Source organism: Podarcis tiliguerta (assembly GCF_965153285.1).
Source record: "Podarcis tiliguerta genome assembly, chromosome: 8".
NCBI classification, from domain to species: Eukaryota; Metazoa; Chordata; class Lepidosauria; order Squamata; family Lacertidae; genus Podarcis; species Podarcis tiliguerta.
Window position 1 is genome coordinate 25,096,342 of NC_139541.1, and position 12,441 is coordinate 25,108,782.

The following is a 12,441-nucleotide window of genomic DNA, read 5'->3' on the forward strand; positions in this document are numbered from 1 at the left end:
CTCGCCCATGTTTATCCCGCTGTATTTCTGTTCCGGCTGGATTTTCCTTGACCCTCCAGTTGTCATTTTGTTTGTTAGAGGTGAGAGATGGGAAAATGCAAAAAGAAGGGAGTCTAGTATGGGAAAGAGAAAAGCTTACACAGGAAATTTAAAATATTCAAAGTGGCTTGCAGTTTAGGACTAAACTTGGATCAATGACTCTGCTCTGCCTTCACAGTTGGAGACAATAAATGCTTCTGAATTCCAGTTGCTGGAAACGGCAGGAGGGGAGAGTGTGCTTGCCCTTGAATCCTGCTTGTCCATCGTCAAGAGCCTCTTCTTTACTGGGGTGCAATATCCCTCTGTGGCCAGAAGATGGCCTTTGCTTCTGCCTTAGCTCAGATCTTTCCAAAAGGAAATATTGGAAAAGTTGCCGCTTTTGACAGCTTCCAGTTCAGTTCCTAGTGGGCAGCAAGGGCAGGCCCAGCTATCGCGCTGATCCAAAGCTGCCCAGTGCTGTCATCATTGATGGGCAGCAGCTGTCTGGGGTCTTTGGCCTGGAGCTGCCAGTGTTATAAGAAAATACCTCTTAATTCCCTTATGGGGTATCTAGAGCCCATAGAGAGTCCCTCAGGAGATCTCTATCGGTCAGAGAGAAAGCAGAGGCCAACCAGAGTATATTGAAAGCAAAGTCGGCTAGTAAGCCTGATCTTTATTAAAGGAAATAAACTGTTGCAGCAGGGTCCCCACTCACCACATGCAGGAGGGAGGAGAACCCTAAACAATGGTGTACAAGCCCCTGTAAAGACTTTTCAAAGCCTCTTGAAAGCCCAAGACCACCCTCCTAAACATCATACATACATCACAGAAGGAGGCAGTCTCCATCAGAAATTTGACAGTGTTGCTTCACTCCTGTCTGCCAGGATACCTGATAATGCCTTACTTGATTGCATTTTCTGAGTAGCCTGGCCATTCCTTTGAGATGGTAAATACTTTAGTTCCTTTATCTCTTACAAATATTGAATCCTGAATTTCTTACAAATATAGTTTGCTCAGCCTAACAGATACTTGCCAGACTGTATTTTCAGGGAGGTGTAAGCCCCTACGGTCCAAAGACAATTGGAAAGCTTTTCCCATTTCCTTCCTCCTTGCAGAGAAATATTTGAGGTCAATTTGGGAGAGTCAAAATGGCTTCAGGATTGCTCTCCTGTACTATTTCAGACACAGGGTTTATATACTTAAGTATGCGTGTTTGCCTTGTACATTTATGAACATTTATTCTATATCTGAGACCTTAGAATTCTTATAACACCAGGGACTGGCCTGCAACACCTATGCTCTGCCATAGACCAGTGGCCAGCTAATAACTGACTCCACGCATTTCCTAGATCTACAGGTGTCAGCAGAAATGACGGTACATGCCTGGGCTAGCAGAAATAAGGGTAATGCAATAGTGAACTGCAACACGGGGGCCAGTAACTGCTGTTCGTTCCTGTTTCATTCCTGGCATCTGTTGTGTGGGCATGCAGCAGTTGAAATGGATAGGGCCCAGTTGCCCTGTGGGTTGACTCTGGCAGAGCCAACCGAGGCCCTTGAGCTGGCCTCTGTGTCAACTTGTCCTTGGCATAGCATGCAGCTGACTCCATTCTTCAGGCCCAGCACATTTCCTAGAGAGCAGAGGCAGAGAGTGTGCTGTAGTGTGCATTTTGCCCCTGAAGAGAACAGGGCAGCTTGGTTTGGTGTGTGGGGATCTATGTACACATCAGAGCATGACGGAGCTTTGAGCAGCTTCCAGAATCCCAAGCTGATATCCTCCTCTTCTCGTTTCCCAACTCCCAAGAGATTTTGCTGGAGGAGGAGGTGGCGTGCATGTCCATCTGTAAGTCGGAGGCTCTAACTGAAGCTGGGATAACTTGTCTGCTGCACACCTCAAGCTCTCCTGGCCTTAAAAAGTGAATGGATGTGGCTATAGCTAGGGAGCAGTGTGTAGCTGGGGAGAGAGGCTCCTCTTGAGTAGCAGTTGCCTAAAGGAGAGCAGCAGTTTCCCAGGAGAAGGGAAAACCTTTCAGTTTCACTGAGACGATTTTCCCTCTAAGCCTCTTCCTACCATCCCCCTGTTCGCAGCTTCGTCACGACAAACTGTGCACTGCAGTTCTCCTCCCGAGGGATCCGCCCGGGCCTTACGACCGTCCTGGCAAGGAACCTGGACAAGAACACCATGGGCTACTTGCAGTGGCGCTGGGGCATTCAGTCGGCAATGAATACGAGCATCGTCCGGGACACCAAAACCAGCCACTTCACGATGGCGTTTCAGGTAGGGTGGCCCTCCTTCCTTTGGCTCCAACTGTTCTTTGCAATGGCTGTCTGCTCTTTGAGGGTGGAGGAGACCTGTGCTGGCAACTCAGGGAGTCTTTTGAGTTGAAGTGGAGCGACTCGAATTGATAAGTCACCTCTTTGGATCCAGTGGCTGGCATGTGACTCTGGGGGTGTGTGGGCCACCCAACTGTTTATACCTGAGCCATGCTCCACAGCGTGGTCTCTGAACATGGCCATGTATAGCTATTGTGAACAACCCTACCCTACTGCAGGAAATGGACCGGTCTGCCTATAAAGTTACCTAAACCACGACTGCGTCTCTTGACAGTGAGTTGCATGAATGAATTAGGCATAGTATGGAGAAGTGGCTCCCTTTTGTCCGTCTGGGATCTACTGCCAGTAGGCAAGGGACAGGAAGTGCATTGGCATATGTGTGTGAAAGCGAGGGAGACAGATGCGAAGGAAGGAAGAGGGTTGACTGACCTTCCCGTTTCTCTCATGCCACAGCTGGGCATCCCTCACTCCTTCATGATGGTCAGTTACCAGCACAAGTTTCAGGACGAGGATCAGACGCGAGTGAAAGGATCTCTCAAGTAAGTCCCAACCCAGAGGTTGCCCCTGGCAGGTATAACTAGCAGGCAGGAGGCAGCTTTTGGCATAGGGGTTTGTGCAAGGGAGTCAGCCTCTTGCAACGGTTGCTTTAAGGATGCATGGGCAAGAGGCTGGCATCCTTCTGCAGCTGCAGTGCTCACCATCTGGAAACCAGATGTAGCAGGCATGCCAGGTGCTGCCTCAGGGCCTCTTCCTTTCTAGAGGGGAAGGGAGACCCATCAGGCAAGGTGGTGAGTTGGCGAGGTATGCGGAAGATGAGACCCGGTGATCCCGAGAGGCAGAGCCTGTCCCTCTGCTTATTGTTCCCAAATGCTTTTGTTTCAGAGCTGGTTTCTTTGGGACCATCGTGGAATATGGGGCAGAGCGGAAAATCTCCAGGCACAGCGTCCTTGGAGCCACCGTCAGTGTGGGTGTACCCCAGGGAGTCTCTCTGAAAATCAAGTGAGTTGGCAGCCTGAGTTCTGGGGCTGCTTTCCACAGACTGGTGCGCTCTGGCTGCCCTGGACAGCAGCAGTCATCAGCACCAGGTTGGGGAAGGTTGCTCTAGGGAGAGGCTCCTCCTGCCTCTGGTCTTGCATTTTGCTGCTGGTGCTTGCCGATAGACTTCATGGAAAGCCACTGGACTGAGCCGCATGTAAGGGTTGGTATGCCTGGGCCCCCTTGCCTAGTCCCACTTCTCAGCACGATGCCCACTGTGAGCTCCTCAAGCCCCTGGGCCTTGCCCCTCCAAGGGACTAGTAGTTCAGAATGAACACACTACGTTTGTGTGTTGACCTGCACCCAGGCCGTAGAGCCAGAGGAGGGCTCTAGGAGTTCAAGATTTGCGGAAGTGCCAGGGAAGATCAGTTCTAATTCCTTATTAAAGAGGAGAAATAGACCTACAGTGAGAAGCAGCCTGTCAGTTCCCCGCTTTGCTGTGGGATGGACGCTACAGCAAGTAGCCTCCACAGCAAGGAGGTGGCTTGTCCGATGATGGACTGTCTACACCCAGCCTAAAGCACATACATTGTTTATACACTAAGGCAGTTTATGTCAGCCAACTGATCAGTGGTGCAGGTGGTAGGCACCCAGAACATTACAGGGTTCCTCTTCTGGGCTCTGAGCCCAACATCCCAGTTCCCACAAATAGGGGTACCATGAAAGCTAGGCCAATTAGGATATCAAAGCAGGGATTTGTAAACATATATGAGCTATAGCTACTTCCAATGAATTGTAGGGTTATGTTGAGTACTCACATGGTGTCAGCACAGCCTCTGGAGCAAGTTCATCTTCGGGGCAACACAGTATGTCTAACAACCAGACACCTGTTAAAGCTGCGTCTGCTGGAGACACTGATCACAACGTGTGCCGCTATCATTCTGGTTGGCATGTTTCGGTTTTGCCAGCAGAGGGCTCCAGAACACAGCAGAACGGCCTGGGAAAAGCGGAAGATCAGTGATCGGACTTCAGAGCCTGTCTCTCGCTCTCTTCCCGCCCCCTGCTAAAAAAGCTCAGCAGCCTTGAGTAATGAAACATGGAGGAGGGCTTTCCTTAAATTTGTGTGCCTGGGCAGACGTGTGTCATCTAGGTGGGCCCCAGTAGGTTTGGGGCCCTCCTCTTCCTGCTCTAGAGTTCTGGCTGTGGGCCTCCTGCCGCTCAAGGCACCCCTTGCCACACCAGGGTCACCAGAGTCCCATCGCCATTGGCAGCAAATGATTGAGCAGGACAAGGAACCAGAGAGTTGGGCATGCTCTCTCCCTCCCCTGACCCCTAGTGTATTTGAAGCTGGCTCCTGCAGGTTCTCTGTGCCTGCCTTGCCAGCTAACTGCTCTGCTTTCCCCTGCATCTCAGGCTGAACCGAGCCAGCCAGACCTACTTCTTCCCCATCCACTTGACGGACCAGCTGCTGCCCAGCGCCGTCTTCTACGCCACAGCGGGGCCCCTCGTCATCTACTTCGCCATGCACAGGCTCATCATCAGGCCCTACCTGAGGGCGCAGAAGGAGAAGTGAGTGCCCCGAAAGCATTCCCAGCATGCACTGGGGGAGGATAGAGGTGGAACTGACCTGCAGGGCACAGCACAGCAAAGGCAGCTGGTGATGGAGGAGAGGGCTGCCCAGTGTGTACATCAGAGGCAGTACACCTCTGGAAACAAGCTGCCGGGGTGCCGGGGGTGGGGCAGCAAGCGAGGTTTGTAGCATTCCAGGCCTGCTTCTGGTCCTTCTGGAAGTTTCTGGCCGGCCACTGTGGGGGAAGCAGGGGTGGTGGTTTGGCAGAGGGTGGGGGGAACACCCTCCTGCTCTTTTCCACAGAGCTCTACTGTGAGGGTGGAGGGATTTTTGGAGTGAAAAGAAGGAGCCAGACTCTGGGCTGCAAAGGGGGTATTTCTGTGACTTGCATAGAAAACCTTCCAAAGGACACCTTCCTTCTCTCGCCAATTAAAATGAGATGCAATCCATCATCACTGGGAAGCCCTCCTGCTTTGGGGGCCCTTGACACTTGCAAGAGCAGCAGAGAAGTAAGCAGCATTCCTGCTCGTTTCACTGGGCTTGGCTTGCATGAGTCAGGTTGTTCTGTCTCTCTGCCATCCTTAATGCACTAGCTGGCCCAGCCTTTGTGCGGCATGGCTGCTTCTCTCAGGGAACTGGTTGGGGGAAAGTGGGAAGGGAGGCAGGTGCCCAGACGACAATGAAACCCTCTTCCTTCCTCTCCCCTGTCCGAACGTTAGAGAATTGGAGAAGCAGCGGGAGAGCACGGCCAGCGACACTTTCCAGAAGAAACAGGAAGCAGAAGCCGCAGTGAGTCTCAAGTCTTGCTTCCTTCCCCGTTCCTGGATAATTTAGGGTTCTCTGTGCGCTTCCTCCTTGGAATAATTGATCTGGGCTTCATCTCAAGGGCTTTTCTTCCCTTCAGAAATCACTCTGACAACTGAGAATACAGTGTGGGTGGGTGTTTGAGGAGGTTTGGTGAGTTGCTGCTTCCTAACTCACCCTTGTGAGTTTTGCGTAGCCCTCTCGCAAATTTTCACTGTCGCTCTTGGCTGTCTTCATTTTTGAAAGCGTTGGGTTTATTTTGTTTTGAATCAGGTTTTTATGTAACTGAGTCTGTTTTAATTGCCTCATCGCCTGCCTTTACTGGCGAGAGAAAGAATGTGTGTGTTTTCAAAAACAGAACACGTGCAAGAGTGTGACTGTAGCCAGTTTTACGGGCCAGGGCCGTGTCTCTTATAGATCATATGCTTTACATGTCCTAGGTTTAGTCCCTGACTTCTTTTTATTTGTCATTTGTCTGCTTCACACCTGGTATGTGCACTTCCAAGTGATGTCTTATGAGATGCACAGTACTGGGCTAGATGTTTCCACCCTGGTCTCATTCAATGTCTAAGGTTCTCACTTATTTCAGATATTTTGACCCTGCCTCTTGATGACAAGCATCCACAAGGACACTAGTAAATCTAGCCCTTGCTAATGTAATTATTGTTACATCAAATCTTCATTATTGAGGCTGAAAGAGAGAGAGAGACTTTGCCTGGTCACCTCTGGGCAGTGCCAGCATCCATTCAGGAGTGCAGGGAGAATCGATCTAAGTGCCTCTGGGCAGGCTGCAGAGTGTGCATCCCTCCTGGCTGAGTTACAATGACAGGCTCCAATCGCATGTGGTAAGGAGGCCTTCCAGATCAGAGGCAGGCGAGAGAACCTGGCACCGCTTTTTGGAGAACACCTCGTCCTTCAACCCTGGAGAAACGAGTGTGACGCAGTTCCACACACAAGTGCAGAAATTCACCTCTCTCTGTGAAACATGTTTCTAGTGCTTGCAAAGTTATGCTTGGGAGCATGTAGGCAGCACAACCTCTGCAGCTGCTGAGCACCCTTGCTCTTGCTGACATCCTATTCCTCCTCATGCCCCTTGTAGCGTAGTGTGTTGAAGGAGAACACCCCCCCAAGCCTTGGCCCTTCCCTCCGGTCTTGTTTTTATGAGATTCCCAGAGAGGAGTTGGGTCTTGCGCTTGATTGTCCTACTGCTGCAGCTCCCACTTCGCTTCTGTGCCTCTGAGCAACACATTCTAGGGGCTCCTCTTTCAGCTGTTCTCACACACAAAACCAACCCCAAAATGCCCAAAGGTCCGCCATCCCTGTTGCTTTCCATGAGTTGGAGGTCAACCTTCTGCAGCCTCCTGTGATGGAAGAGGCAGAGCTTAGCCCATTCCTGGCTCACATGTTGGTTTTACACAAGTGCAGTCCCTATAAAGGCCTTCTCCTCCTCCTTTTTCTCTTTATTTGCAAACACAACAAATAAGCCTTCTTCTTTTGATGCCGAATCCTGGTCTGTCCCCTTGCTTAGGTGCGGCTGATGCAGGAATCTGTCCGGAGAATTATTGAGGCCGAAGAAGCCAGGATGGGTAAGGAGTGCTGATTTCCCTTTTCTTCCACCCAAGTCTGCCCTGCAGGCATTTGAGGTGGTTGCAAACTTCTGTTTGGGTTCGTAAATGCTACTGTGTTGCTTACTGCTCTTATTGGAACGGGAAACACTAAGTGGGAAGAGGCCCCAGAACGTTTGCTTTAATGATTCTGGAAGGCCCAATTGGTTCTAGTTTATCTGCAAGGGCATATCCATCCCATATGGGTGGCGGGTGAGCCGTAGGTCTGTGGTGGAGCACCTGCTTTACATGCAGAAGGTCTCAGGTTCATACTTTGACATCTCTGGGGTAGGGCCAGAAAAAAGACCAATGTTTGAATCCCTGGAGAGCCTATTCCCATTAGCATGGATGAAGCTGAGCTTGAGCTTGCTCAGTGTAAGGCACCTCCTATTGTACTGTGCTAGCTCAGGGTTTGGTACTAGTTGCAGAAATCAGCAACCCAAGAACCTCAGTAGTTCTTTAAAAAAAAATCAAGGTCCTAGCCTCTAAGGTGGAAGAATATATGGAAAAGGGGAGCCTCTATCCCGGTGGAGGGATTTGTGTGCTCATCTGTTTTGATTGTATGTAGTGAGAGGCCTGGGCAGACCCCTCTTTTTTTCTCTCCCTCTACTTGCCTGGAGGGGGGGGGGTGCTCCCCTGTTTCCTGAAAGTGTCCTCTGCGCCAACAGCTTCTTCTCGTTAACAATGCAGGCCTGATAGTGGTGAATGCCTGGTATGGGAAATTCGTCAATGACCAGAGCAGGAGGAACGAGAAGGTGAAGGTTATAGACGTGACTGTGCCCTTGCAGTGCCTGGTGAAAGACTCCAAGCTCATCCTTACAGAAGCATCCAAGGTAAGGAGGAGGCCAGTGTGCAGGGAGGTGGGGAACTCACCTGTTCCATTTCTGAGGGTGCCTTGGGGTGGTTGCCAGCCCAAGCCAGGCAATCATGAGGTGAGATTTGTAAACCTTTGGTTGGACTTCCAGTAGGGTACAGAAGCCAAGCTTCACAATGGTTCTGTGGTGTGTGTGTGCGCGCGCACAAGTGCACTAGCCCTTACACACAGTGCATACTTCTGCACAACCACCATCATCTGTTCCTTTTTTGTAATTGCATTATTATTGGAATTTTTAACATAAAGGGGTTAAAAACAGCACCAAACACAGCAAATACCAAGGAGAGGAAGAACTGCCAACTAAACTGCATCAAAACAATCACCTGAACTCAAGGAATTAGGTGATTAGGTGATTAGGTGATTAGACGGCGGTAAAATGGATGTATTGTTAAGGTTTCTAGAAGAGATAAATTGGCACCAGACTGCTGCAAAGTTGCCTTCATGTGTTTCTCCCTGGCCCTCTTGCATTCCTGAGTCAATTTATCATTCAAAGCTGGTGGCCATATCCGAGCGTTGAACTTTTCCATCCAGAGTTTTCCAGTGGCAGGAGGTTTCAAGATGGGCCCAACCAATCACTTAATGATCAGATCTCTATAACCGCCCTTCTCCTTGATTCAGTGTGTGACTGTTCCTCTCTTGCAGGCCGGCCTGCCTGGGTTCTACGACCCTTGTGTCGGGGAAGATAAGAGCCTGAAAGTCCTCTACCAGTTCCGAGGAGTCCTGCATCAAGTGATGTCTGGTGACAACGAGGCCCTTCGGATACCAAAGCAGTGTGAGTAGCAAAGCCCTGGTCTGCTGCTTCTGCTTCCAGCCCCTCTACAGGCCTAGTAAAGGCATCCGTTGCCCTTCCACTGAGCAGGAGATGGGAAGATTGCATTTGCAAGGACTCATGGGGTCAGGAGGATGACGACGACACATACCTCTCCAAATTTCACTCCCGCCTCCTTTGCCTTCGTGTACTTTCAGCCCGCTGACAGAGGCTGTGAGTTTGAGAGGGTTGTGGCCACAGCACACTCTGCTGCATGGAGCCAAGGCATGAATCTCAAGACTTTCCTCCAGCAATTTAAGCATGACTATGAGGATGCACAGAGAACCCCTTAAACCTGATTTCATTGTCAAATGACCCACCTCTTGTACCTTGGTCTTTGACACTGGAGATATTCCTGGGACTGATTTAACTCCTTTTAAAAAATGAAATTGTTGTAACTCATTGTGGGGCCTGCTGGTGGAGGACAAGTAATAGCTTGAGTAGCAAATTAAAGTTAATAATAATTTAGAGTTGATAAAATCAACAAAGTAGAGAGGAAGCTTCCAGTCCCCAAGGTGGCAGAAATATTGCACACCTTCAGAATGAGGCCTATCCTGAGTGCCCAGAGATGACTGGCCAGATCCATGCAGTGTGACTTCTGCTGGTTTGGGGAGCAGCTTCCGGCTCCTAAAGGAACGGCAGCCCTGCTCTGCGCCTCTGGAGGCTCCTTCATGCCCCTATGTACACAGCTGCAGCAGGGCAGGGTAAACCCAGATTTTCAGAATCCCCAACTTTGCAGCTATGATAGCTTAGAGCCACGGCCCACAAAATTGATTTCCGTGTCAGGATTTTGGATTGGGGGCCTCCCTGCCAGTTTCCCCCGTGAATGGTGGCATGCTGCATAGGGCTGGAGGCAGGCTGCTTCCTGCTCTCCTTTGCCATTTTGCAGGAGGTGCTTTACAGGGGTGGGAGGAGCACAATGTGAGTCTCCTGGGGGTGAACCCACTGTTGCCCACTTCTTATTTTAAAAAAGTGCCTTTACACCTCCCTCAGTGGTGGCTCTTTTGCAAGTGTGCCTTGACCTCAGCCTCTATAAAACAGTCTCTCCTCTCCCCACCCACCCCTTTTTTTGCTACCCCCACAGCTCACCGGATTGATGCGGACAGCTAATCTGGTGGGGAAGAGGGCAGGTGCTGAGTTCTGTGCCCAGGAGCCAGCAGATATGGCACCATCTTTCCTCCCTGGATTTGATGACGTCTTCAGACGGGTGGGGATGCGACTTATTTCCTGATCGGCGGCAGAAGAAGGTGGTTTGACACCCAACGTAACATTGTGGGACAAAATGAGAGGAATCTACTCTAACGAGAAAGTGGCACCCAGACCCTGCAGCTGGGGGCCGTTGCTTGACTGGCACAGCTGACGATGGCCAGCATTTCCAGCCTGCCCCTGTCAACGCAAGGGGGCGGGCTGCAGACTAGGAGCCCCCCTTTCCCCTGCAGCAACCAGTGTCCTCTTCAGCGGGGGGAGCCTTGGGGCAGGTGGGCAATGGGGGGTGGGGCGGGTGAGGTGTCGATTTTATTCTTGCAGGAAGTGGAGGGGGTGCGGGCTACTTCAGGTGAAGGAGCGAGCGGCCACATTCGCGGCCTCCTCCCCGTAGACCCTTGCGGCTGTTTGGCAATGCAAAGAACACGGTGCTCATATCCACGTTCCGAAATCAAAATGCACTTTGGGAAATTTGTAAGCCTTTCTTTTAACACGTTTGAATCTTCCTGTCCATCATCATCTCTCTCTCTCTCTCTAGCAGCTGATATAATATGATACACTAAGAGGAACTGTTTCCCTGTCAGCTTGTCTTTGTTCTGAGCACAGCAAGAAGCTGGCCCGGAAAAGGAGTAAAAGTCGCCATAAGCGTTTTGATGTACACAAAAGGCGTTGTGCGGATGGAGGCAGGGTGGGGAGATAGGAGTGGGAGGGCCAAGTGAGTGCCAAATCAGAGGCAACAGCATTCCCGATGGAAGATTGCTCCCACCACAGACCAGGGGTGCTCTTGTGCTGCAAGAAAGCAACAGAGAGGTTTCAGGAGTCCCATTTTTGGCCCTCTGTCCCTGGTGGCAGTGTAGAGCTCCTTTTACAGACACAAACAGAGGAGGCTGGAGTTGCGTCTCTGTTGGTCCTTGGAACACCTTCCTTGATGACATTTATGCAGGATCCCTGGGGGTGTTGAATGCCAAAACAAGCTGTTTGTCGTAACTGCCAGTTCCTGAAACACACACAGACAGTGTGGTGCATCTCCTGCACCACTTTATTCGTTTGTATAACTGGGTTCGCCCCACTCATTTGGATCCAGATCATATCCCCCCCCCCCAATCTGTCCCCACCTCAGCTCTTAGCCTAAGTAAAATGATAACTGATTCCATGAAACCTGTTACATCCCTCCTGCCCCCTTTTCCTCTTGAAATTAGGTGTTGCTGCTCCTCAGTTGTTTTGTTGGACAAATATTTTTCTCTCGCATCTTCCATTGAACCAAGTTCTGGTCTAGTAATATCCATCTCCTTGGTTAACCCATGGCACCTTCAAGTAAAGATCCTTACTCATGTTGACACACCTACCCGACTGCCCCATTCATTTTTCCACATGCCAGTTATCCCAACTTCCTTCAGAGCTGATGGAATGAAAAATACACTGTATGGTCATAGTATTTATTCCTGGATCGCAGTGAGTTCTGGTTTCAGAAATCTGTGACCTGGCCTCTTCAGGAACCAGAATCGGGCTAGAATTAACACTGGTAATTAACACTGACAATAACCACTTGAACCTTCTGCTTTTTGAACCCAGCTCAGCCTGAGCACCCCTCCGCTTCAATCCTTCCCCGCTTTCCAAAGCCCCTGCCTTGTGTGACTGGAAATTTTGCAAAGTGCATGAGCCGCTAATGAGGACAGAGCCTCTGGTTTCTCCTGTTAACAAATAAGGACAATAAAAGAGACCCATTTTCTCCAGACTGTTGGCTACTTAAAGCAGGGGCACAGAAGCCTCCCAACAGGCAAGAAGGCAAAAGATACAGCCAGACATGCTTACTCTGATCCTTCAGGGAGGCTAAATGTAGTGCCTTCTGGTGACTTAATCGGTCATTCTTTCTTGCAACAGACTTTGTACAAGGGATCAGTCTTCCCTAACCTGTTACTTTCCAGCTGCTGTTAGGTTCTCAGCTCCCATCAGCCAGCATGGCCAGGAGTAAGGGATGATGGGAGTTGGAGTCCAACAGCAGCTAGAAGGCACCATCAGGGTGATGGAGCCATGGTTGGTGTCTGGAAATGTGTGCGTTTTTTATTTCCTCTGCTCCTTCCGCTCCCATAGACTAGAGGGGAAGTGGCTGTAAGAGCCACCCAGGTGCTTGATGCTCTTCTCATTCGTGTTCCAGGTGCTCATGGCTCTTAGCTGGCATACCAGTGCTCTGCCCCTCTGCATTTCAGCTGAATTTAATGGCAAGCTTAACTCAATAGCTATTGGCATTCATGGT

The 12,441-nt window shown here is 50.4% G+C and overlaps 1 protein-coding gene across 1 annotated transcript in view; it reads left to right on the plus strand.

Moving 5' to 3' along the window:
- DNAJC11 (DnaJ heat shock protein family (Hsp40) member C11) overlaps positions 1-11,920 on the plus strand; it is a 54,669-nt gene extending 42,749 nt beyond the window's left edge. The window contains exons 8-16 of the mRNA XM_083452152.1: positions 2,104-2,293; positions 2,803-2,888; positions 3,232-3,348; positions 4,738-4,893; positions 5,614-5,683; positions 7,227-7,284; positions 7,993-8,135; positions 8,819-8,948; positions 10,069-11,920. Of these exons, the coding sequence (XP_083308278.1) occupies positions 2,104-2,293; positions 2,803-2,888; positions 3,232-3,348; positions 4,738-4,893; positions 5,614-5,683; positions 7,227-7,284; positions 7,993-8,135; positions 8,819-8,948; positions 10,069-10,094 (976 nt within the window). The 3' untranslated portion in view covers positions 10,095-11,920. The remainder of the gene's footprint in view (positions 1-2,103; positions 2,294-2,802; positions 2,889-3,231; positions 3,349-4,737; positions 4,894-5,613; positions 5,684-7,226; positions 7,285-7,992; positions 8,136-8,818; positions 8,949-10,068) is intronic.
- Positions 11,921-12,441: the final 521 nt, after the last annotated feature.